The 26,804-nt window shown below is 48.1% G+C and overlaps 1 protein-coding gene across 3 annotated transcripts in view; it reads left to right on the top strand.

Moving 5' to 3' along the window:
- The window catches only part of CTIF (cap binding complex dependent translation initiation factor), a 144,028-nt gene that overhangs the window by 67,115 nt on the left and 50,109 nt on the right, over positions 1-26,804 (top strand). For all 3 annotated transcript variants that reach the window (XM_066568949.1, XM_066568948.1, XM_066568950.1), the window contains exon 7: positions 10,896-10,972. In XM_066568949.1, the coding sequence (XP_066425046.1) occupies positions 10,896-10,972 (77 nt within the window). The remainder of the gene's footprint in view (positions 1-10,895; positions 10,973-26,804) is intronic.

Raw genomic sequence — 26,804 nt, 5'->3', positions numbered from 1 at the left:
TGAGGGATCCACCACTGCCCTGGGAAACCCTCTTCCATGTTTGACAACCTTTTCCATGCAGAAATTTTCCCTAATATCCAACCTCAATCTAATGTCTTCTGTCCCCACTTGGATCTTGTGAAACACCTGAATGTGCATCCTTCACCAATATGAAATTAATTGAAGAGGCTTCACCCAGCACCTGGTACTCATCACAAAAGCAGCTGTAACTTGTGCCTTCTCTGGCAGGAGAGCTGATGTATGAATGATGCCACAGTCTTTGGAGATGCCATGTTTGAGATTTGGACTTTGCAAGGCTCAGGAGAACTGATATGGACATCCTGCTGCTTGTCCTCTATCAGTTTTGGATAGAAAACAGTTTTTGAGGATTCTTTTCTTGGTGGAGATACTAGATCCATTTCCAGTGTCACATTTGGACACTGCAGCTACACACATGCCTTTCTTACTCATCCCTGTTTTGCTGTTCAAAGTAGCCTGTGTCTCACAGAGGTCTGCAGAAGGTCAGTGAAAAACCACCAGTGCAGTTCATAGGTGATGTGATGTTATTGATACTCTGTGGCAAGTGCATCATGCTTTCTAAGCTTTTCCCTGCATTAAAGCCCCTTACAGCAGGAGAAATCCCTGATCCTCAGTGCATAACAGGAAAATCCTAGAGGGGGTCAGATGGATGCTCAAGGAGCAGCTTCTTCTCCCCAGGTACAGACTGCCAATAAACTGGCAAGGAGCAAGCCAGTCCTTTGTGTTGCACAGCCCACACTCCCATGAAGGACTGGGACTTTTCAAAGGGCAGAGTAGGGCTTTTATAGGATTAAATTGGCATGTGCACATTGGGATATATCCCAAGCAAGGGTGACAGAGACATGGGATCCTCACGTGATCTCTCTGGACTGAACTAAGCTAAGCAGCAACTTCAGAGAGGAGAAGAGACTTCTCTTGGAGGCGTAGTCCTGAGGAAAGTACATTGGCTCTGTCTTCAGCCAACTGCAGACAGGAATATCTGTTTTGTGAGAATGTTTCCAGCACAACACAAGGGACTTGGCAAAGGAAAGGAAAGGAGCAGGCTTTAGCCATGAAGGTCTGTGAGAAATGTCCACTGGTGGGCCAAGAGGGGCTGCCACTACCATGACCATATTCAAGTTGATGCCAAAATTCCCTTTTCCTTTGATAGTGCGGCATATAGATCACAGGGGTATGGATCATGTTAAAAAAAAAAAAAAAAAAAAAAGCTTGTTGAATTATAAACTATTGCTTGCAATCTGATGGTGTTGAAAAACTTCATGCACTTGGAAGGTGTCCAGTGGGAAGTGCCAAGGACTGAGCACTGAGAAAGTTCTCCTATTGCCTCTGGATCTACCCATGGTGAAAGAAAAAAGAAGCCACCTGTTGTGCGTAAGGCTGTGAAGTTGTCACTTTATAAATAAGGTGTTTCATAACTGTTGCACTGTCCCAAATCCCAGGATCTTACAGGATCCTGAAGCTCCTTCAGGCTGAAGCCCTGATCTGTCCAAAAGAAGATGAGCAGAGGCCTGGTTCTGGGGGATTGCACAGATGGGCATGGAAAGCACACCTTTTTTGAATAGTAATGAAGTTAAAATACTCTTGGATGTGGCCCACATCACCCAGGAGCAAAACTGAGCTTCAAGCATACCTGGCCAGAGGAGGCTGTACCAACACTGGGCATAGCACAGAAAGTTTTGACCTTAGAGGTTCCTAAACTCCCTGAGGCCCTGTCAGGTGTGTTTATGAGTCAGCCTTAAGGATTTATCCCAGTTCTGTCTGTGGGTCTCCTCCTTGTGAGGATGGAACAGTGGGGAGGTGTTGAGGGACCTCCTGCCATCCCCCTCACTTCATCTCAGCTGGAGAGACATGGCCAAACAGCCTGCCAAGGTGCACAAATGGGGGTGGTGGAAAAACCAGACTAGGGAACATGACAGATATAGAGGAAATGTATATTTTAAAGAAAAGTGAGGTCCAGAGGCACTGAAATAGCTCAAACTATAAGTATTCCAGTAGCAGTCTCATAACAGTCTTAAGGCTCAGGTAAAGCCATTCCTCCCTCACCCCCAAGCTGGTGCAAGCCAAGGAAAATGTAAGAAAAGCTTTTCAGAGTAGTGCAACCCTTTCTCAGGATGAGCTTGGGCTACCTGGACAGACTGCAAGCCAAACAGCATGTGTTGTGCCTCCTGGTCACAAGTGATGTGGGCAGTATTTATTCCCAATATTAGCTGAGAAAGGCTCCTTTTTTCCAGGGAAAAGCAAACCCAGGTCATCAGTGTGATTTGTTTTAGTGATTCTTTAAATAATCTGCATTTAAGGGCTCCAAGCAATGGTGTGGTTGTAACTATACCTACTGGATAAATGTATTTATTTATGGATGGGATGCTTTACTGCTGACAGTAGAGTTTGTTTTTAAGCCTGACCAGGGTAGAGGAAATACATACAAATAAACAATAAACCTAAACAACACTAAAATAACATCAGTTAAAACAATTAGAGTTACTTCCACTCGCAAAGTATTGTTCCCATTTTGCTACAACATGGGAAAAAGCTCCATTTCCTAAGTCAGCTTGTAACTGATTTGGGATTTGCGGATTCTGGTAACAAAAGGGGATTTCTTTTGTCTGTTATTTATACTCTTCCTATGGCACCGTGTGTGTCCGTGTCGGCGTGTCTGGAGCACCCTGTCTCAGTGCAGCAGTGTCTCCAGCCTGTCCCCATCTGCCTGCCTCAGCCGGGCCTGCTTGGGCTTCTCCTCCTGCTGTGAACTGGTGTGTTCGCAGAAGCAGTTCCTCCTAGGAGACTTTGTCCTGGTTTTTAAAGTTTTATTATCTCTGAATTATGTATAATTCAGGAGCTGAGGGGCCAAGAGTTATAAATAGACCCCGGAAAATGCGCTGTCAGTAATCAGCAGAAGGCGTCAAGGAAGGTTCAGGCCATGCCTTAATTGGGATGCTTTGCCTAATTATTCTAATGCTTTAATTGCATTTGCATCCTTCACCCCGCACAGGGAGTTCCATGCTGGGTTGTTCTGCCCTTCTCTGTGTGTTCTGTGCCATCCCAGAGCTGGCTGCAGAGGGATGAGGGGGGACAGCTTGGCTGCCACAAAGTATTTTGTTCCACCAAGTATTTTGTGCCACCAATTGTTTTCAATGCTGCCTTGCCTCTAGCTGTGTGTCTGGTCTCTGTCAGGAGCCAGTAACAAACACCAAGGAGAGGTGATGGGAAAAGAAGAGTCTGAATGATACCCCTTTTGGTCTAGGAATGCATGTGTATGTAGAGTCTGTGGTTCATGAAAACACCCATTATTCTGTGAGAAGTGCACACCAGGGCAATCACACTCAGTAAATGGGAATCCAGGAGTTTGTGTCCTTGGGGCCAACAGGGAAGGGCAGAGCCCTACAGGGAATACTGCAGGTGGTTTTAGTGATAGCTAAGGAGTGATGTTTAGCTGTGACAGTCCTGATCACAGCCATCCCACCCTTTTTTTTCTTTTTTTGGAAAAAGTCTCCTCCACTGTGCCCATCACTGAGGCATGTGTACTGCATCTGCACACTCAGCCTCTGCTGGCAATCTGTGGTTTACGATGTACAGCCCAAAGATGCAGTTATCCAATAAATCCTCCAAACTGGGGCCTCTCTCATGGAATTACTTAGAATCACAGAACCACAGAATGACCTGAGCTGGAGGGGACCCACAAGGATCATTGCAGTCCAACTCCAGGCCCTGCACAGGACACGTCTAAGAATCCCACCCTGTGCCTGACAATGTTATCCAAATGTTCCTGGAGCCTCTCTGGGGCACATTGCACTATGCCATGATTCATCAGACCAGCACATCCTACTGTTAAGGTCCCACAGAGCATCTCTTCTGCACAACAGAGCTTCATAGATCAGTGGTGGCAAAACCCAGAGAGTTTTGCTCCTTTTCTGATTCCTGGACGGCTGGAAATTCATTTCTTTGTCAGTCCTGTAGTTTAATTTAGTCCTGGCTCAAATCATTGAGGTTGAAGGAGGTGTCCTTGGAGGTTGCAGAACCCACATGTGCTGTGTTGTGGATGGGGAAGGATGGTAGAACCATAAAGAGCCATAAAAGGGTTTACCTGCCTTTTATCTTGTGTAGGGAGTATTTTGCAAAATTGTTGCACTTTCTATTCCTTAGATGTTGACCATCAACTGCTTGCTTATTCAGAAGCAACTCTTATTGTAAGCACCTTACAGGAAAATATGAATAGCTTGCAATTTAAAGGAACAGATTTATCACTTGCATTCTAACAGAGAGGAAATAATTTCTGTGTGGCTTCCTGGCAGTGTTTTTTGGTGTCCTTCCATGGCCTCCAGACCAGGTCAAGGCTTTGGTTTGTGCCTCAGCTCTCTCCTTATAAGATATAAAAAAAATCCCCTTGTGGGTGACAGACCAGAGCCATGGGAATTCCTGGAATAGGAAGAGGAAAGTGGCCTCTGAGGAGAGAGCTCTGCTGGAAATACCCACAGGACTTAGAGATACTCATGCATCACTGAATCATGGAATCACAGAAGGATTTGGGTTGGAAGGGACCATAAACCTCATCTCGTTCCAACCCCTGCCATGGGCTGGGACACCTTCCATTGGAATCACCTCCAGCTGAAATGCCAGCCTTGGGTGGATAGAGTTGATAGGGATGCTGCCAGTGGCACTTTTGCCATGTTTTTCACATGCAAGGGGCTGGCTGGGATGGTTGTACTGAATATATTGGCACATTAACCCCATAGGCACCATGATTGTGGGACTGGCACAATAAAAGTTAAATATATCTGCACATCTGTGCTGTCCTGGAGATCCCTGCCTTGGACAATCCATCCTGGTTGCAGGATGTTGCAATTCACTGGGTGGGTTTCTGCTGGAACCACAATGTATTTATCTTTTTATGCTCCCTCCGGCCTCAGAATTTCTGTTGTTCCCTTTGCACGGGCAGATGGGGTGTCCTCAGTGATTCCAGCCCCACCTCACCCTTCCCACTCCCCCAGAAAATAAATCCCACCCTGAACTTTGTGTGCAATAAAACTGAGCGAAACTCCCAGCTCCTACCTCAGGCCTAATAACCTGTTTGTTCAGTTCAGGCCTTCTGCAACCATTTGTTTAAGATAAGCAAGGGCGGATGTTTCTTGAGGGCACAAAAGGCTCTTGAGATAAAGCTCCAGCGGGACTGATCCTGCGCTGTGGCTGGATCATTTCCTCCTCTCATCACCTGAGTGTTGTTTTTATCATCAGTCCAGTGCTTTTCTCAGCCTTCTGTTCCCTCTCAGGGTTTCAGTGTTGCTGTTTCCTACTCAGGTGTCTTCACCTGCTTGGCGATCACGGGCTGGGTTTGTTTCTGCTGCATGGGGAGCGTCTGTGAAAGAGGTGGAATAAGTTGTTATGAGTGAAGGCAGTTGCTTTGTGGGTTGAGGTTTCACATCTGAAAGTCAGGCTGTAAAACCACACGGATTAAGCAATGAACCCAAACCCCTAGAAGCCCCTCGAGCCCTTGTGAAACACCTACGAGTTCAGCCACCTCAGGCAACAAACAGCTGCACTTGGGAATGCAGCAGTGGAGAGGAGGAGGAGGAGGGAGGGTGCAGGCTGGTCCCAGATAGGGCTATCTCTTCTGTAAGGCTTTTGATTTCAGATGCCAGAGGAGTTGCTATGATTTGCTGCCTCAGGGTGGTCACAGAAGAATCAGTGTCAGGAAAAAGCCATTTTTCCTCATTCCTGCAATCAAATTTTGACTTGGGAGCATTCCTAGAAGGGAGGCTGGACCTGCCCCAGCCTGAACCCCCCTGCCCTGGGCTGAGCCCCAGCGTGGGCAGCAGGGCAGGGGGGATCCTGCCCCTGTGCCCCTGGGCTCAGGTGAGAGCCCACCTGCAGAGCTGCCCCAGCCCTGGCTCCAGCAGCACAAGGAGCTGGAGCTGCTGCAGCCAGTGCAGAGGAGGCCACGGAGCTGCTGCCAGGGCTGGAGCCCCTCTGCTCTGGAGCCAGCCTGGCACAGCTGGGGCTGTTGAGCTGCACAAGAGAAGCTCCAGGGACACCTCAGAGCCCCTGCCAGGGCCTCCAGGGGCTCCAGCAGAGCTGCCCAGGGACTGGGGACAAGGCCTGCAGGGACAGCACCCAGGCAATGGCTCCCACTGCCAGAGGGCAGGCACAGATTTTGGGCTCTTGGCAATTAGGAATTGCTGGCTGGGAGGGTGGGCAGGCCCTGGCCCAGGGTGCCCACAGAAGAAGAACTTCTCATAGAAGTTGTGGCTGCCCCATTCCTCACAGAGGGGTGGAACTAGATGGTCTTTAAGGTCCCTTTCAATCCAAAGCATTCTAAGATTCTACTAATTTACCATCCCCAGTAAAAAAGCCAATGCTAGTGCCCTCCTCCAGCTTGTTCAGATGATCCTGCTGCAAAGGAGGCACAAGAAAAATCATAGCAAAGTCTTTTTTTGTAGGAGGGTAGCACTAAACCAAACAATTCCCATGCTCTGTTCCTGCACCTCTTCCCCGTGTCCCTCCCAAGCCAGTGTCCCACAGGCTGCTGGGCTGGGCTGTGGGATGGGGTGGGATCAGCAGAGGGATGTTGCTGGAGAGGGGCAGGTATCAGTGGGGAAAGAGGTGGAGGCTCTTGGGTTGCTGCAGAATGCCAGTGAGGTCTCGAAAGCTTTTTATTTGTTCTTTCATTGAGCTTTGATGTAAATGTGCCTGGGGAGCAGCTTTTGGTATTCCCACAGGCAGGTGGACAGGGATGAAGGTTGGACAGACACCTTCATTAGGAAGGTAAAGCACAAAAAGAGAGCACATGGCCTTCAAACCTGCTGCCTGTGTCCTCTGCAGGAATTCCAGTAGATGACAGATTTCCCTAGCTGGCCATACCACAGTCACCTGAGCTTGCTGGACATCACCTTCTCCAAGAGTTATTTTCCTCAAAAAATCTAAATATGTGTATGCACGTCACACACAAACACAGCTGATCTCTTGGGGACTGGCCCAGAGGGCAGACCATTCCTGAACAGCCCTTCTTTTCCAGAGCTTTTGGCCCTTCTTGTTAGAGCATGTATGTTTATGATTTAAATTGCAGCATGTGTGTATTAGAAGTCCCCTGGGCGTCTCAGGTTCTGCACCAAGCTTCCCACCATGCAAACCACAGAGTGTTTAGCTCCAAAACTGAAAATTAGCCCTATTAGCAATTCTTTCAGTGACCATGGGCTCCTTGTGCTTTGCTTTTCCCACACCCGTTGCTTTCAGAACCAGCAGCACTGAAACACTGGTTTGTTACCTTCTCCAGCCAGCTGTGAATAAATATCAAGATAAAATCCAGGTGGAAAGGAGACCAAAATGTGATTTTGCTGCCCACTGAGAAGTTGCAAACCTGCCTGTGAGAACCATGGCCATCTGAGCATGATGGTGTTTCTGGCCAAAGCAGGAGAAAAACCCGTTCCTCTTGTAGACCCACTGCAGAGCAGAGGGTGGTCTCCTGCCTTGAAAGACATTTTCTTTTGGCTCTGTTCAGGGATTTTGACTTCAGAAGGAGTGTGTCTGCTGAAGATGGAAGAGCTGCATTTCAGATTCACGTTGTCCTCAGTGAGCTGGCTCTGCTGAAGCACTTCCACGGCTGTGCTGCATGACCCACGGTGGGCAGCAGCCTCGAGACAAGGGCTGTGTTATCAATATCAAAGCTCTCACCATGCCCTTGGGATTCTATCCCCACCCACTCATCACCTTTGGTCTTCTCCAGCCACTCCGCCCTACTTGCAATTTGCTGATACTTCCTTTTGCATCAGCTCACTGAAAAAAAAAAAAAGTTAACTTTTCTCCCTTCCAAATTTAGCTTTGTTTAGGCACCAAAATAGACAAGAGTAGGGATCAGTGACTGTTTTTTTCCAAAACATTGTCTCACGACGAGGACTGAGGAAGGGAACTGCTCAGCTGGAGAAAGGAGATGTTTGATTTTCGTAAACGAGGACACGAAGTTCTCCTTTATTCAAGCACAGTCAGTCTCCACGAGTGCTCCTTGGATTAGGAACTTATTCCCATGTAATTAATTCATCTCTCATCCCGTTGACGTCAGCTGCTGGTGGGTAGAGGTCTGTGGAAGCACAGGGCTTCTCTGCAAGGAGGACATGCAGGAATGCACCACTGTATGTGTGGTTTCTAGTTGGAAAGAGCAGAAAGGCAGCTCCTAAGGCTTTAATGAGGTCTTCACTAGAGGAAATTGGTCCTTGTGTGGAGTGGAGATAGTTTCATTTTTCTGAGGTAATTGTATTTGCACATGTGTCTGCAATGCAGCTTAAATTCTTAAAAACACCCCAAGCGTTAGCCTGCTGTGGTAGTACAAAATTTAGAAACAGCCTCACTAATTATTGTACTATTTTTAGCCTCATTTCCTAAACTAGCTGTGCTGATGGGGTTGGACTGTGTGTGTCTCCTCCTTCCCCTCCTTTCCTCATTCAGTTTGGTATCTGTTGGCCAATTTCAAGTAATTTTTTCAAAGGAACAGAGATCTCAGAGATATCGAGCTCCTCCTGTGCCTTCAGTGAAAATAAATGATGGGGAAAGTGAGTGATGAGGAGCACTCAGACCACAGCCCTCAGCAGTGAAGCAGTTTCAGAATGAGCACCCTGGTCTGGTGAGAGGTCTCTGCCAGTGGCAGGTGGGTTGGAACTGGATGATCTTTAAGATTCTTTCCAACCTCAACTATTCTGGGATTCTGTGATTCTGAGCTATTACAGAATCATGGAATTCTAGGATATTTTGAGTTGGAAGCCACCCCCCAGGATCCCCCAGCCCAGCTCCTGCCCTGCACAGACCCCCAGCAATCCCACCCTGGGCATCCCTGGCAGTGCTGCCCAAAGGCTCCTGGAGCTCTGGCAGCCTCGGGGCCGTGCCCATTCCCTGGGGAGCCTGGGCAGTGCCAGCACCCTCTGGGGAAGAGCCTTTCCCTGATACCCAGCCTAACCCTCCCTGGCACAGCTCCAGCTGTCCCTGGGTCCTGTCCCTGTCACGGAGAGCAGAGATTGGAGCTGTGCCTCGGGAGGAGCTGCAGACCCCAGTGAGGTCTGGCCTCAGTCTCCTCTTGAGGCTGAACAAGCACAGTGCCCTCAGACACTTTTTCATGTGGCCCCTCCAGACCCCTCACCATCATTGTAGCTCTCCTTCAGACCTTTTCTAACAGCTTTATATTTTGGCTCAGTGAGTTCCTTATGGCTTGAAGCCTGGAGGAGAGAATGGGAAGGCTCCAGCTGCCGTGGGAGCTGTGGGGTTGCTGCAGCAGCAGTTCCTCCAACCTTTTTGCAGTGCTCAGGATGGATGGTCACAATAAACCCTGTCTGTCCTCAACTTGGTGGTGCCTTCTCTGGCCTAAATTCATCATCCCCAGGAACCTTTCTCCTCCATAACATCTTACCCTGGAGAAACTCAAAATACTATTATCTCAGTAACTGCTACTGAAATAAGCTGCCTTTTCCAAAGGCTCTTCACACAGAGAGGGACTTTTTTCTGAAGTCAGTGTGTTATGTTGTCATGCCAATGTCACAAAGCTGCTGCTGGATGAGGCACATCCCCACCCAGCCCTTGGCCTTGCCCAGGCTGCTCCCTCCTGGCCCCTTGCACGTGGTGATTCCCAGCAGTGGCTGGAGCTCCAGGCTGAGATAGATGGTGATGGAAGTAAAAGGAGCAACTTTTACAGGGCTTTTATTGCCAGCTGGGGAAGGACAATACCACATAAATGAAATTCATTATAGTTATGACAGCTCTGTGGTCCCTGGAAAATAAATAATACTTTGTACTTACGTAGGGCCTTTCATCCAGGAACTTCAGAGCTCTGTGTGAGCATTAACAAAGCCTCATCATGCCCATAGTAGGATAGTAAATACAGCAGCCCCCTTATCAGATGAACAGACCACGTCAGAGTCGGCACCTTCAGTGGAAAGAGGGCACTGGAAAGGCAGCAGCTGGGGTAACACAAAGCTCTGCCACTGCCTTGTCTTGGAATCATAGAATCCTGGATTGGTTTGGGTTGGAAGGGGCTTTAAGGTCATCTCATTCCAACTCCACTGCCATGGGCAGGGACACCTTCTAATAGCCCAGGTGGGTCCAAGCCCCATCCAGCCTGGCCTTGGACACTTCCAGAGATCCAGGGGCAGCCACAGCTGCTCTGGGCACCCTGGGCCAGGGCCTCAGTACCCTCACAGTAAAGACTTCCCCTAATTACTAGAAAAAAAATTCTGCTTCTAATCTCATCTAAATCTGCCCTCCTTCATCTTGGGCTCATGATTTACCATCTTTGTCACCTCAGTTGTTTCCTGCAGGGTGGGTCCCACCTGTCCTTGCTGCAGGGGTGGCATAGGCTGACTCGTTCATGGTGGGCCGCCTCAGTGAGGCTTCTGATGTGGTTGTTCCCTTCCTGCTGGGGTGAGGGCACAGCCCAACAGACCTACCAGCTGTGACTCCTACTGGTTTCCCCAGGTAGCCTCAAAATGATGCTGAGCATCTTCCTTTACAGACATTTTTTCAGCTGGGTTTTGGATAAATACATAAAGGAAGTAGAGCCCAGGGAAATTAGGTGGCTTAGTGTGTCATGTGTGAGGTGGGTGAATTCCTTGTCCATCGTGTGTATGGGATTTATACAGATGTGATCCAGTTGTTTGCCCTCTGTAGTTTCTTCAATACAGAAATTGCAGATAACTTCATTCCCTGCTCCTTGCCACAGCCCTGAGAGGTGCAACACATCTGTGAATTTTCGGACCTGCTTTTGTGGGGTCTGGGATGTTGTAGGGATGTTTGGGGGAGCTGTTTCCTTTACCAGGCTGACATGCTGGGTATCCAGCTCTGTCTCACTCTCACCCCTCCCATGCTGGTGCCTCCTGGAGCTGATGGCTGCTTTTCCCTCTCTTTTACAGGGTTACCATCCGTTGCCTCATGAAGCTGAAATCGCACACACCAAAAAACTGTTCAGAAGGAGGAGAAACGACCGGAGGTAGGTGAAACCTCTTCAGTGTTTGGGGTTTTTTAAATATTTTCTTTGTTGCACATCTTCCTCAACCACCTCGTGGTGAGTCTTTGGACAGCGCTGCTGTTCAGCAGTGTTAATACATAAACTCTTATTTCAGCACTAACATCCTGAAAATATTTTGGGATGTGTCCTGCATTGATCCAGGAGTACCTTAATCACCTTCTCTTCCCCTTGAATTTATTCTGCATAGCCAGATCCCCCCACTTGTACTCAAAGAGACAGCTGGCATTCTGTTGTCTGTAAAAGCTTGAGTCCTTGGGATTTGCTTCCTCTTTTTCTATTAAAAATCAAAATTTGCTGTTTCAGCGATGCCTGGAAAGTGGGTATGGTTTGGTTCAGAGGGGGTCAGAGCCAGCCTCAGGTGTCTGTGGGGGAAGGAGGGGATGTGCTGTGCAGGCAGCCAAATTCCTGTGGCATTGGTGATTTCAATCCATTGAGTTAATTTAATCGAGTCAACTGGATATTTAATTGTGTAAAATGCATATTCAATTATATGAGGGAATCTAAAGTCCTTGATGGGAATCGTGACTATGGTTAAATGTGAAAAGAAGTGAGGAATAAGGGAGTTAGTTGTACATGCAGCTTTATTTCTGCTGACTTGTTCTGCTCCAGCTGAGACAACTCACCCAGGGCAATAAAGCAGTTCTAAAACCACGACTTTGAAAAATGGTTGAGCAGGAGAAAAAGTGTCCAGTGCTTTCTCCTGGAATAAACTGTAGTCTGTGCCTGAGTTGTCACAGGGGGCATTTTTGGTGAAGTCCTGCAGACACCTTGGAGTGTGTCTCAAATCTCACCATCACTTCTTGTCTCATGAACAGCTAGGATGTAGTAAACTCTGCATGGTTTGATTTTCCTGAACTTACTGGGGAAAAAAAAAAAAAGAGCCAAAAAGAGTTTTCTCAGGCAACCTATAAACATTCTTCTGTGGGCAGAACGGTTTGTCAGCAGTAAACTCTGTTTCCTCTCCTTTTGGAGACTCCCTCCTTTTTAGCTGTACACAATTCAAAAAGCAAGTCTAGTCTTGTTATTTGAGGTGGTGGGAGAAGGTTGTATTTCAGCTGGGTTGCAGCCCTGTGATCTCCAAAACATGGTTATAACCAAATCTGCTGTGTTGCAAGACTGAGCTAGGTGAGCTTAACTGGGGCACTGGGCCGGGCTCTTCTGAGGAACCACAGTGGAGTTTAGGGGGTTCTGTTCCCATCTCTGGCCTTCTTCTGCCATAGAAAGAGTGCTTGTTGCTTTGGGAGAGGAGACCCTCAGGGCAAGGTGTTCTGCCTGAAGCCCCATGCCCAAGGCTGCGATGAACCATGGAGCTGTGTGTTGGTTCTTCCCTCTCATCCAAATATCTTGGCAGTTGGAAGGATGGGAGGGAACATGACAGATGTGGATTTCTGTTCCTTTTTTCTGTCTGGTCCCTTCAGATAAACCATCAGCAGACAGAAGCATTCAGTCCTCCAGGGCATCCCTGCCTCCTGAACAGATGGCAAGGAGAGATAGCAAAAGAAACTGCCTTGGGCTGGGGTTGGAAGATCACAGGGTGAGATACAGCCCTGGCCAATAGCACTGGGATGATGTCCTAGGGTAAAATCCAATTGATCCAGCATCATTCCGGAGGACACATGGGGTCATTTCAGCCCTAAGCAGTCACAAATGAAATAAAATGGAAAGAGCAGAGGGTATGCACTTCTGCCCAAGTTGTTCACAGTGCTATCAAATCTTAGCCAGAAAACCACATTTATTTCAATTTAAAAAGCTGAGAGGCCTGAGTACAGGGAGCTGGAGTGAAAAAGCAGTTTTTTAAGTAATTATTTAAAAGGAAAAGGCATGGTTCCCATCCCCTTCCTTCGCCTCTCCCTCCCCATGCCACTTGTTTTGCTGCTGGAGGTTTTCAGCGTCCCCTTGTCTCTGTGGTGCATTTGGGTCTAGGAGGGGAGGTTTGGTCCTTTTAGTGTCACTTGAGTTGCTCCAGGAGAGTACTTGCTCCTTAAAATTGATTTCTGGAAGTGAGTTAGCTCTCAGAATGTTTATTTTATGTGGAAAGCATGACAGAAGTAGGGGAAGAAAAGGGCAGGAATAGGAGGGGGGAAAGGGAATAGGAAAAAACCCAGATTTTATCAGAACACAGACTACAAAGCTGTTTACACTTTATTGCAGTGCTATTACCTTAATGTCCCAGGCATCACTCTGGGGCAGAACAGCTCCATTCCAGAGCTGGTGGAGCCACACAGGTGATATAAAAATTCCTCAGGGTGAGGTTTTATGTTAGGCAAAACAGTCAGGAGTAATGGTATTTTTGTTTAAAACCTCATCTGGATATGGAGAGAGTTAAAATTACAAGATTGTGGATGGGACATCAGAGGCAGTGAGGCTTAGAAGAAGCCTAGCAGGGCCATTTGGTGATGCATGGGGTGGGAAGGGGCTGGGAAGCAGCTCTGGATGCCTGGACCCAAGGGAGGAAGGTCTGGTTTCCTAGAAAGGAATTGGTAGCAGCCAAAGATGGAAGTACAGCTGGCATGCAGTGGATTTGCAAGAAGACAAGAGGTTGTCCTGCTAAGTTGCTTAGAAGCAGGTATGGCCCCAGAGTCCTGGGCACACCTGGGTCTGCTTTTCATGGGGCAGCTTTTCCTCTTCTCCTGGAGCTGGTGGGTCCTGGAGCAGCACCCTGGGCCCCACAGGTATATATGGGGTGCAGGAGTTCTTCCTGCCCAGCACTTGCCTCACCCAAGGCTGACAAATCCCTGGTGACCATGCTGGGCATCCTCCTGCCAGCTGCAGGAATCACCCTCACAAGTGGCCATCCAGCTTGGGTCCAAGTGTCAACCCCCAGTCCGACCTCTGCTTGATGCACAGGTCCAGCTGGCCTTGCCTGGTTGTAGGTGACCTTTGGGCTGCTTGGAGCTCTATATAACACAGCTATTACCAAAAAAAAGCCAATAAAGCAGATTGGTACCCAGAAATCGGTCCTGTTTATCCCAGCTGGTCTTGCAAATGGCACTGATTCCCTTCCAGAGCGTGTGTGGGCTTCTCTGGCCTCCCTGGCAGTGACATTCAGATGGGGACAGTGTTGGGCTAGTGCAGCACCTTTTGTTTCACATGCAGAACAACGCTGGTGTCGGGCCCTGCTATAAATAGCGCCTGTCCCTGCTTCCTTCCCATCACCTTTCCTCGGGAAATGCTGTCCCTGTGTCGTGGAGGAGCACAGCTCACCTACCCTGAGGTCTCTGCCACACACCTTTGGCTCCCTTCAGAAGAAGCTACCCCAAGGGAGTGACCCACAGCTCTCTCTTTGCATATGTGCTATGTTTTTATGTTCCCAAACCATTTTTTTCCCATTTTTGTGGGTGCCTTATCCTTCAAAGTGTTCAAGGCCAGGTTGGATGAGGCTCTGAGTAACCTGGCCTAGTGGAAGATGTCCCTGCTTCTGGAGCTCAACGGTCTTCAAGGTCCCTTCCAAGCCAGATCATTTTGGGATCCTGTGATTTTCTATGGATGCATGCTTCATTTGTTGCATAAGATAGGCATGAAGAGTGAATTAGATGTCATTAAAAAAACTGGGCACCTCTTCCATCACAGCAATCAACATCAGAGCCACATCTGCTGGAGGGTTTGGTTGCACACAGTGCTGTAAAAGCCTACAGGAGGTGCTGGGGTCCTTCCTGCAAAGAGCTTATGATCAGAGCTGTGGAGGTATCACTCCCCACCTCTCCTGGCAGAAATCCTGCAGGCAGTGTCCTCTCTGTTGGCTTAGAGCCAGGAGGTGTGACTGCCACCTCCTGATGAGGGTGGTGGAGGGCATCACTGCTTGCTGAGATCTTAGTTTGACCTTCCAAGGGCAGCCACCTCTAGGGAAGGACAGAATTTTTCTGGGTGGTGGCACAACCTCTACTGCAAGAAGAAAGATACTGTGGAATGTGGGGCACAACAGACCCTTTTCTTAAGTCCTCTCCTCAAACCTCTCCCAGTCTAGTGCCTCCCTGCTAACACAGCACAAGCTGTGTGGGATGTGATCTCCTTGGGCAGGTGGGCTCTGAGTTTGGCCCTTGTTTTTCAAAAAAGTTCCCAAACCCCCTATTTTTTAAGCATTACAAGCTGACTTTGTGTTGCTCAAGGTTCCTCCAATTCCCATGGCCAGGAATATTTGAAGTTGAAATCTATGGAATTGCATTAGGACAAGTGGGGTTTTACCTACTTCTTGGTCTTCTGGTTAACAGTACTGAAATGGTTCTGTGTTACTTGAGGAAGGGAACAGTTTTCCTAACAATGAGGAAAGGGTTTTTGAGGAAGTCTTAAAAAGTTTGCACCATTGAAATCACATTGATCCAACATCTTGTTGGATTCAAAAGACTGATCAGGCTGAGTAGCTTAGCAAAAGCAAATCCTTGGGTGTGCAGAGATGCTGGCTGGTAACTCATGGCTGTTCTGGTTGTCCTTGTCTGGGGGCAAGAATAGAAAAGGATGGCAAAGAGAAGAACAACCCTATGTTGTGGAGAGGATGGAGTACAAGTCCAAGAGTTAATCAATACCCTTTTCTCAAAAGGCCCCTGAATTCCTTTTTTCAGTAGAAAAAGTGGGAATCTCTTGTGTTTCTTCTGTGCAGCTGATGTATCTTCAGTCTTTGAGGTGACCAAAGCCATGAGGGGCTGCCCTGCCTGTCCCAGCCAGGATTGTTGGGGACCACAGCCAGCCTCAGGTGAAGGACCATCACCTTCAGCTGTGACTGAGCTTTGTTTCATCTCCTCCTTCTCCTGTTGGATGAGATTTTAAGAGGGGTGTTTCTGCACCTGGGGAATCCATGCTACATAAAACCCCTGTGTGGGGAGCTGCAGCAGAAGGCTGCACAGGTCCTCCTGGCTCATACATGGAGGAAAGGATGGGAGCAAAGAGGTTCAGGAGCTCTCCCCCTGTCCTTTTAGCATGCCCCAAATACTTAAAGATTTTGAGAACAGAATTACAGAAATGTCCCCAAGTTTTCTCTAGCATTGTCTGACTTTATTTACTTCCTTGCATTAACTTGGCTTTGCACTTAAATGATCAGGAAAAAACAGTCTGGATTATTATTTTTTTCTGTGTGTATGTGTTTTCTGGACTTAATTAGATTCAGAGCTGAGGGAGGCAGAAATATCCTCCTTCCCTGGAGAGCCCCGGGTGGCTGTCAGGGACGGTTTCCTCTTCCTGAGGCAGGAGGGTTGTGTAAGCACCGTGACCCTCCTGCTGACGCCCACGCCGCACACTGGGTTATCCAGGGTGAGCACGCCGAGTGGGCATCCCTGTCCCAGCTCCCCAGTCAGGGCCTACCCTGCTGAGAAACCTCCTGGGGCTCGTCCCAGCCCAGCCATGTGGGTCTTCAAGGAGGTGGTTCTGCCTAGGGACAGCCCAAAGGATGGTCATGGTGGGCTCGGGGCCAGGCAGGGAACGTCCCGTATCCGCTGGCGGCTCCACTGAGGAGCGTAGGCAAGCTGTGGTATATTTCTTTTCCCATTATATTTAATTTTACAGATCCTCAGGGACACTCAACCACCTACAGTGATTAGTTCGACTGATTAAGCTGCTTTTCCTCTTGTGACAAACTCCTTTTGTGAAGGGTTTTCAATAGCCACGCTGCTTGGGACATTGTTCCTGTACAATTTCCTTTCAAAACACCATAAAGGCACTCTGCCGCTTCACCCTGTCATAAAACACCACAGGAATCAGCTTGGCCCAGCTTGCTCCTTCAAGGGCAAGGTCTCCTCATCCAGGGGCAAGATACAGGCTCGGGTGGGAGTTGCAGGACCATGTGGTGCCAGAGTGAGATGGAGCCATGAGCAAGGAGGATTTAAGATGAGATAAAATGGAAAGCAAAAGTTTTCTGCCTTTTTTTTCCCTTCTGTTTGTTGATGAGAGGATCCAGAGTCACCCAGGGAAGTGAAGGATAAATAAACTTGAGAGCTCAGAGAAGGAAATGCTGCTTCACACGTGTCAGTTGGTTCAGCTTTGCCTGGAAGAGGCTGGAAGCTGATGCAGATGCTGTCAATGTACCCATGGGTAAAAGATGCAGGGGTAGAAGGGCAGGTCCTGCTGAAGAAAAATGCTGCTGTGAGCAGCAAGTGGATAAAACTAGCCATTTAACTAAGACTGGAAGTCAGAGGGAGGTCTGATTGACACCAAGGGAGTAACAGATGGAGGGAACTGGAGGGAGTTGCAGAGGCACAAAGTCATTCCTCCCTGTGTTTGTAGTTACTCCCATGCCCTCTCATGAGGCTGTTGGGTAGGACCTGTTGTCATTTGGATCTGGTTGGCCCAGCAGCTGCCCTCTGGGTAAGGTGGTGATGGAGCAGGGCACAGGTGATATCAGGAAGGGTCAAGCAGGAGCCCTTTTGACCTGCACAGCCACACTGGCCAGATGTGGTGGCATCACCCTGCCCCACTGCCCTTCCCTCCAGGAGCTGAGGAGAAGGCTCTGCCAGGGGTCCCAGCATGGAGACCCCACTCCTGGGGAGGAGGTTGTTGAGAACAAAGCCTGCACTGGGCTCACCGTTGAAGGAATAATCCTCAAATCATCAAAAAGCCACCTCCTGACACCCAATGGACATGCAACTGGTGTGACTCAGCCATGGGTGGAGCTGCTGGGCAGCTCTGCAGCTTCTTGTCAGGAAGGAACACATGGAGGTGAGGTCTGGAGGTTCTTTGGCTCCATCAACACCTTTTGCTGCTTTTAGCCATGGCTTAGTGAGCAGGACACAGCATGGCAAAGGGCAGTGGCTCTAAACTGCCAGAGGGCAGGATTAGATTAGGTATTGGGAAGGAATTCCTGACTGTGATGGTTGGGAGGCCCTGATGCAGGCTGCCCAGAGCAGCTGTGGCTGCCTCATCCCTGGAAGTGTCCCAGGCCAGGCTGGATGGGGCTTGGAACAACCTGGGACAGTGGAAGGTGTCCCTGCCCATGGCAGGGATGGAGCAAGATGAGCTTTAAGGTCCCTTCCAACTGAACCCATTCTAGAATTCTGTGATATTCCTGAGCAGTAATCCAAGCCCTGGTACATACAGAGCACAGATGATTCAACAGCTCTGCAAAAGCCATCTGAAGTTCAGCCAAATTTGTATCTAGCATCAGTCCTGGGTCAGCTTATCTAAGAGCAAGTCACCTGCCCCAGCACCATCCCCAGAGCTGCACATGTGGGGTCCTCCCATCATCCAAGTGGTCCATGTAAAACACCAGGAGCAGTGGGGTGGAGCAGTTGGTATTCAGCATGCACTGGGGAATTTGTTTTTGCCTGTCACCCATGTCTCAAGCTGCAGTAGGCTGAGTAGAGGTTCTCCACCCAGCTGCTCTCGTTTCTGGTGCTGTGGACAGCTCTGAGGCCTTAGGTTTTGGGGGAATCAGTGAAAATATGCCCAGCCATGCTTCACCCCCAAGGGCAGGTGGTGTGGCCACCATCCTGCTGGCAGAGCACACCACAGAAGGGGTGCTGTGCTCACAGCTCCTTTCCTGGTGCTGGCAACAGCCAAAAGGATTCTGCATTTTATGTATGTGTAAAGATAAAGCACTGCTGTAAAAGTCAGAGAGCTCTTTGGGCTTGACACTAATGGCAAGAGAAAGATAAACCTCTGTGGGTTCAACAGGACGTGGTGCTCATGAGTAGGACATCAGGGGATGTGTGTCTGTTGCTGTTCTCTATATCTGCTCTGTCCTCCTTGTGTGTCTAGCTAAAGACCCATGCAGAAGGGTTAAAAAGATACCCATCTACACAAATTTTATCCTTTCCTTTCATTGTTCCTTTTTTTTAATGCCAGGAGGCAGTGGCAGGAGCAAGCCGGGTGCATTTCCCAGCTGCAGGGTTGCCACCTCTCTATTGAATGGCTTTGTCATTACATAAAAACTCTAAAACACAAGACTTTTAATACCCTTTTTTTTTCTCCATAGTCTTGGTGACTGAAGTGACCCCTCTCCTGCAGACTAAATTTAATCCAAATAGCCAAGCCAATGGACTTCATGGCATCAGGAGGCTTTTGCAGGTTGTTTTTATCCAACTCTGCCACTGCTTGAAAGATTCTATGTACTACCAGCAAAGCATGTTATTGTTATGAAACCTTGATAGAAATGTGTGGCCTGCTGGATAGGCTTGGGGTCTTATGATGTTGCTTCACCAAAAGCAAAATAATTGCTCCAGCAAAAAAAATCCAGAATTTTAGTGTTTGGCTGTGATGGAAGCTATAGTGGAGGTGGTTTTCATAAAAACTCAGTGTTTTCTGGGTACCTGTTTACTGTGTGGTATCAGGGGCTGGTCTGGAGGTCAATGAGTTGTTGTCACTGCTGGCTCTTCACAAGTTTTCCAGGCCAGGTTTGGAGCAGCCTGGTCTGGTGGAAGGTGTCCCTGCCCATGGCAGAGGTGGAAAAATGTGATCTTGAAAAGCCGCTTCCGACCCAAACCACTGCATGATTCTGTAATTTTTGTGAGCATTTTGGAGTGAACAGGAGATCACAGTGGCTCTACAACTGTGGAGAGGGTTAGGAGAGCAGCCACTGTTAAATCCAAGGCTTTGCAGGGAACATGGGAGACCTCATTCAGTGTTCACCTTTATCAGAGACTGCTGGGCTTCTCCTCCATGGTCACAGGTGCTATTTTAGGTGCCCTAGCTTGTCTCAAACTTCCTGCAAGGAGCTGTCAGACACCAGACCTTATGATACCAGCTCCAACATGGCTGGAAACCAAACAAGATGCTGTAAGGCATCTCCAGTGTCACTGCCAGCTGGATCTCACTGCATGTTTCCATAACTACATTGTCCAGATATGAACTGGAGGCCCAACTTCCTATTATGCTCAGAGGGGATGTGTTCAATGAACTTTGGAGGATGCTTCTCCCCCACATAAGAAAAGTTAGCCTGTTCATCTTATAGAGAACATATTTCCTTGCTTTATTTTGCCTTCCTATGTTGACCAGAACCAAGGAAGTCTGAAAAACAAAGAGATGTGGGAGGAGTTGAGCCAAAACACCTCACACTGGAGAGAGTGCTGGGACTAGGATTTTTTTTCTGGGGTCTCTTCAGTAAGAACAGACACTTGAGACTTGGCATCCCAGTCTCAGTTGGGGTTGAGACTTTCATTAGAAGGGCATGTAGTGGTAGGACAAAGAGGAATGAGTTCACACTGTCAGAGAGCAGGGTTGGAGGGGCTACTGGGATGGAATTGGTCCCAGTGAGGGTGGTGAGACCCTGGCACAGGCTACCAGAGAAGCTGTGCCTGCCTCATCCCTTGAAATGTCCATGGCCAGGCTGGATGGGGCTCAGAACAGCCTGGGGTAGTGGAAGGTGCCCCTGCCCATGGCAGGGGGTAGAATGGGTTGGTCTGTTAAGTCCCTTCCAACCCAAGCCCTAAGTTATATGGTGAAGTAAATACCCTTGTTCTTTTTCTTACCTCTTTTGTGACCAAATATAACTCAACACATCAGTCACAAAGCATACAGTGAATTAAAGAGAGGCAGGTAAGATAGGAGAGGTATAACACTGACACTTCTGAGGTCTACCAGCCAAACTGGCTTGTTGCTGCTGATGAGCAGAATTCCACAGCAGCCACTGGTCCTCAACACCCTGTGTGAGGTGTGGAGTAGCCTTTTTTTGTCCTTGTTTTTTTCATAAACAAGTGTCAGCAGAGCTGTTGTCATCACAGGTGGAAAGGTTTAGCCCTGAGCCCCTTAAGGGCTACAACCCCTAGCTCACTGTCACATCAGTTATCAACTTCTTCCAGAAGAGGTAGCATCTTCTTTCTTCTGGTAGAGAGCTGCTGGGTGGATGTCCACTTGATTCCTCTGGTGTGTCCTAAGGTCTGAGGAGACCCCTGGAGTGGCTATCAGGGCTGGGGTGCTTCTTGCACAATTCAGGCAAAACATGAGCTGACCCAAGCCTTTGGAGTTGAGTGGGATTTTGGGAAACTGCTTGATGAGCTGTGCCTCAGCTGTACTCTGGATGTTTATGTGTTCCCTTAGATTTGGTCTCAAGTGTTAAGATGAAATAAATGTATGTTCTGAGGTGTGTTATGGACACATGGAGTAATGGGAGGATTAGTAACTGGCTCTAAGGCAGTGTGATTTATAGTCCTATTTAAAGGACTTACTTTAAAGCTATTTTTCTAGCTTGTGTTTGAAGGACATTACTAATTCATTTTATGTGAAAATCTACTCCTCTGCATTCATTTTTACCTAATTCTGTGTTCTCAGGCATCATCTTCTTTTCTGCTGTTTCCTCTCTTATAAAAAAATGGCTTTTCCTTCCTTAATCTTGCCGAGAGTTTAAAGATACACACAACCAAGCTGTCCCAGCATTTTGTCTCACAAGATTTTTTTTCCCGATGGAACTTAACCAAAATAAGTCTCCACATTTCTTCCCACAAGCATCCCATTGGCAAGTCAAGAGGTTGGGATGCATCCTCTTCAGGCCAAGTAGTTCTTGTATTGGAAAGATAAAGAGTATCCCAGCCATCACTCAGGAGTGTGACATGCAAGGTATTTGTTTGAAAACTCCTTACCATCAGCTGACAGCCCATATTCATGCAGTTTTCGTGTTGTCTTGAAGGGGTTGCACTATTTCCAGAGCCAGTCCATTCATGGCCAGCGCTAAGGCTCTTCTCACAAAATAAAAATAGTCCCAGGAGCAGCTCTCACCCCAGGTTTGAAGATTCCAAGTTATACTGGGTGAAGGTGAATGTGTTTTACGGCTGGCATGAATGTGTCGGTTTAAAGGCTGTGAAATTTTGGAAGAGCCTTAGAAACCCATTCCCAGAGGTCAGCAGGACAAAGCTCTCCCGCTGAGTGAGTGAATAGAAATGAGTTCATAATTACAGAGTATAGTAGCTTTTTCACCGTTTTAATTGAGGTTTTTCAGAAAGGAAGAGAACTTAAAACAATACAGAAATGTCTTTTGTTCTTTCAGGGCCATTTGCTGAGGGCTTTGCAGTGAGAGGAGAGGATGTTTATTAAAAACAACAATATCAAGATGTTATTTTAGGGCCAAAGGGCCATTTCTAGCTGGAACAAAATTAAATGCTTGAGATGAACTGAAAATTAGCACTGAGCTAAATGATTTGCAGCACATTGCTGAACTTCTGTTGGAACAGAAGAAAGAGAGAGGAAGGGAAGGAATTGAAGGAGTTGAAACACTCCTTTCCTTCTCAGTAGGAGTTCCAAATCAAATTAATTAGGTTTAACAGCACGTGGGTCTGAACCCTTGAAGCAGCATCTGGAAGTCAGGGGTTTATCCTCATCCTAATGCTCCTGTCTTCTCCATGCCCTCCTGGGAGCTGATGAGGCTTACTGGAGGGGACTTGGGGGGTGCACAGGGAACACCCCAACCCCAACAGGGGTGTCACAGCCATCCGTGCTGAGCAGGCTCTGGGGGAGTTGAGCCAGCATAGTGGCACCTGTGAAAAACTGACTCTTCTCCAAGAGAAACAAATGCAGGAGTGATTTGTTGTTTTTTTTTCCCAAGCACAAAAGTGAGTCTGGTGGGATATTGTTTGCAATGGAAAATACGAATACTAGTATCTAGATAGACCATAGAGTTCAGAATGTAATGATGCAAGAAACTCTTCTAAGCAACTGAAAGCACCTAAGTAGAGATGTCAAAATAAGAGGTGCAGTTCTGCCTAATATTTAGAAAATCTGAACCATGGATGTCATGTTTTCAGGAACAAGTGCAATAAAGGGTGCATCTCCAAAAGGTATCACAGAATAGTTTGAAAATCACCTCGTTCCAACCCCACACCATGATCAGGGACACCTTCCACTGTCCCAGGCTGCTCCAAGCCCCATCCAGCCTGGCCTTGGACACTGCCAGGGATCCAGGGGCAGCCACAGCTGCTCTGGGCACCCTGGGCCAGGGCCTCACCACCCTCACAGTCAATTATTTCTTCCTAATACCTAATTTAAACATCTTCTCCTTTGATTTAAAACCATTCCCCCTTGTCCTAATCATAGACTATGTCAAATTAGAGGAATCCTATAGGGATCATCAAGTCCAACTCCCTGCTTCTCACAGAACTACCTAAAACTAAACCACACAACTAAGAAAGCTGGGCCAGTTGAAGCTGAGCCTTTTCGAGAACAACATGAAGAGCTCCTTGTTGCAGTGCTGGTCCTTTGTGATAAGTCTCCTCAAGGAAACAAGTGTTCATAGTCACAGCAATCCCAGCTGTGGGTTCTTGCCCTGCCTGCCCGAGCAGAGCTGGCGGTGGCAGCACCACAGCCAAGGGGTTGGCAGAAGGCAGGTTAGAGACAGATGATCATTTTGGTTTGATTTTCTGCAGTGTCAGTGGGAGTTATTACACTAAATTAATTCTCAGGGCTGCAGGTCCCCAGAGGACAATACCAACCCAGCAGTTTGTTCCTGGCAGGGCTCAGCTGGCCTAACGAATTACGGCGCGCGAGCAGAGCGCACAGATTGTCCACATGTGCTACTGGCTGTGCCTTCCAGCTGGGACATCGCTCCCCTTATCTTGTGTTTGCCATCCTGCATCAGCAGAGTTCTTAACTTGCACTTAGATGTGCTGTTGGTGTACTGGAGCTGGACAGAAGGGCCACAAGAGCAAGAGGAGAGAGAGGTGTGATGGGTGACGCAAGGTTGCCTGGCTTGGTGACCAGCAGTGGACACCAGGAAGAGGGTGAGAGGAGCAAGCAATGCTGCTTTCCAGCAGTGCTCTCCTCTTCTTAATGGTTGGACTTGATGATCTTGAAGTTACTTTCCCTTATAAGTATTGAATGGCTGCAATAAAGTGTCTAAGAGCCGTCCCCAGGCTGAACAACCCCAACTCTCTAAGCCTTTTCTCATAGGAGAGATGTTCCAGAACACTCTGAGCAATTTTTGATTCTCCTCCTGGGACACCTTGGTCATCTTCACAGAATCCTAGAATAGCTGGGTTTGGGAGGAAGTTTAAGGATCATCCTGTTCCACTCCCCTGCCATGGGCCGGGATGCCTTCCACTATCCCAAGTTGCTCCCAGCCCCATCCAGCCTGGCCTTGGACAATTGCAGGGATCCAGGGACAGCCACAGCTGCTCTGGGCAACCTGTGCCTTGGCCTGCCCACCCTCCCAGGACGAATTTCTTCCTAACATCTGATCTAAATCTCCCCTTTTTAAGTTTGAAACCATTCCCCCTTGTCCTATCCCTGTCTGCCTGTGTAAAAAGTAAAAGTGTAAAGCACTCTTTAAGTACTGGAAGTCAGCAGTGAGGTATCCATGGAACCTCTTTTCTCCAGGTGAACATCCCCAGTTTCCCCATCCTGTCTCCAGATGTCAGAGCATCTCAGTGGCCTCTTCTGGACTCAGTCCAACAGGTCCATGTCTTTGATATTCCTTGTATTGGTGTTGCTTTGGTAGCTGGTGGTGTGATTTATTTATTTCTACCCAACATGTGAGGAAGGTCTTCATTGTGTGTGCAGGCATGGGGTGTAGGATGGGTCACAGAGAAAGAATGCAAGAGCCATCTCCAGGGCAGACAGCCAGACAGATGGACAACAAAACACCTCATCAGTGTTTCACCAACCTCAAGGTGGCTTTTGGCAGAGGACTGCTCTCAGCATCTCCCCTTTGGCTGTGAGGAAACTGAGGTGGGAAGGTGGAAAGAGTCTGTAGCTGGACCTTCCCCTACCACAGACCTTGCAGTGAGCCTGTGGCCACCAGATGCTCCTGTGTGTGAGCCCTGGCGCCCTTGAGCCTGCCCTGCAGGGCTTCTCTCTCAGTGTCACACAGTGCAAAACACTGCTGACTACGTGATGCTATTTCAGCCAGCCAGAATTGAGGGAAGGAAATAGAGCGGCAGGTTCCTCTGCACTAGGAAACCGATCTGTTCTTGAAATGGCTTTCTCTTTGGTGGAGTGTTTCCGGCACGGCTCCTCGGCACTGGAAATGGATTTATCCATCTACACCTTGTTTTCCAGCGTGAGCTCAGGGAGGTGTTGTCAGCAGTTGGCTGCTGGAGTGAATAGAGGTGAAATAACTTATTTCTTTCCATCCTCAAGTATAAATGTGCCACTGTCTTGGAGTGAGCACCCAGGGCTTCGTGCTGCAGGTTGCTCCCCAAAGTATCTAGCAACTGAGCTCAGAGATAAGGGTCAGCTCAGGTTGATACTTTCAGTGGGTATAAATGAAAGGCTTTATGGCACCCACTGTCTCATACTGTGCCATTCAATGAAACCTGGCCCATTTGAAGAAGCCCAGCAGCACTTCAGTGGTGTGGTGGCATGGTTTGAGTGGTGACTTTCAGTTTTTGGCCATGGCAAGTAGCCACCCTCTCAGAAGAAGAGCATCTTCCACCCACTCCTTCTCCCTGCAAGCCCAAGCTGGGGACGTTGGCCCCGGGGACCTGGGAGGGAGCGCCAAGCTGAAGCTCTGCAGGGCCTCCTGGCATGGTTAGTGTGTGAAGAAGTTGCCAGCTTAAGTTGTTTGGCTCTTGTTGCAGAAACAATATTTCTGTCTGACCCCAGTTAGCAACTGATGTTTGCAAAATAAAGAAGTCAAGGCACTGGAAATACTTTCCATTCCGGCTCTTGTCTCAGCCCAAAATATTAGTATTAAAAATATTGCATCTATTATATGCAGCTAATATCTCTGCTGGCACATAAATCACCCAGGGATTTTTCATCTCGTATTAAAAAAAAAAAAAAAAAAAGTAACTGTGCTCTATTTTTGGTTATTTGTTAACTGTTTTGTTTCCATTTATTCCTACCACAGCCACAGCAGTCTGTCTCCAAGGGACCATCTGTGGGAAAGAGAGTCCTTAGATTGATTCAGAAGGTGCCGGGGTCATTGACAGGCATGAAGGCGCTGGGTCTCTGCTCTTTCTCTGATAATGTCTTTATTTAGCGTGACAGCCTCCAGGGCACGAGTGGACAACAGGCCTCTTTCTTTCCTTTAAACTAACATTGCTCCAGCCATTCCCAGCATTGTGCAGATGCTGTGGATCTTCCTAATTTCCTGGTTAAAGCTGGGGGTGCAGGTCCCCAAGCAGCAAGGACCAGCAGCTACGTGACAACAGAGCTGCAGAAGGTGGCCCAGATCTGTGCCTCCCCCCAGGCAGTGTGTTCCCGTCCAAACAGACAAGTGAAAACTCATCCAAGAGAAATTAAGCTTTGGGAGTGAATCAGACCCTGGCACAGCTTAGCAATTCTGTGGGAGTGTTAGGGGTAGCATGAGAGAGGACGCAGGAGTGGGGTCAGGAGCAGAGAGCTCTCTTGTTGAAGGTGACCCTGCTCATTGCAGAGGGGGTTGGCTAAATGACCTGTAAAAGGCCCCTTCCATCTCAAACCATCTATAATTCTATGAACTCCTCTTTTGACAGTGGGACAGAGTTAAGTAAACATTCAGGAAACAGCTTAGGATTGTCACCGGGTTGCAATAAATCAATTTCCCGATCAATCCTGGCTCCCAAATCTCTACATTAAATGCTATAGGCTGCTGCATCTCATTTAAAGGAGAGGCAGAAACAATTTTAATTTAATGTGTTTGATAAAGGATTCTGGCACACCTAAGTCCAAAGCATCTCTGCAGCTTGGGTTGATGTTTTACTGGATCCCTGTGTCGGAAGTAATTGCTTGCCATTGACTTTGGGTCATCTCATATGTCTGGACAGCTGTCAGGAGATCCTGTCAAATCTTGCCTTAGCTCCTACAGGAAAGACATTTATTTCTTCACTAGAAAGCACTGGTATAAATAGGATATGGAAAAAAAAACCAACGCTAGGATGTCTCCTTGCTGCAGGTCAAAGAGGCACAGGGGTCTAAAGGAAGACAGCTGAGCACAAAGGCAGCAGGTGGGGGGCTCATTGTACTA

The sequence above is a fragment of the Molothrus aeneus genome, chromosome Z (genome assembly GCF_037042795.1).
Source record: "Molothrus aeneus isolate 106 chromosome Z, BPBGC_Maene_1.0, whole genome shotgun sequence".
Lineage (NCBI taxonomy): Eukaryota > Metazoa > Chordata > Aves > Passeriformes > Icteridae > Molothrus > Molothrus aeneus.
The sequence above is the reverse complement of the archived record's forward strand: the minus strand, read 5'-3'. Positions and strand labels throughout refer to the sequence as shown.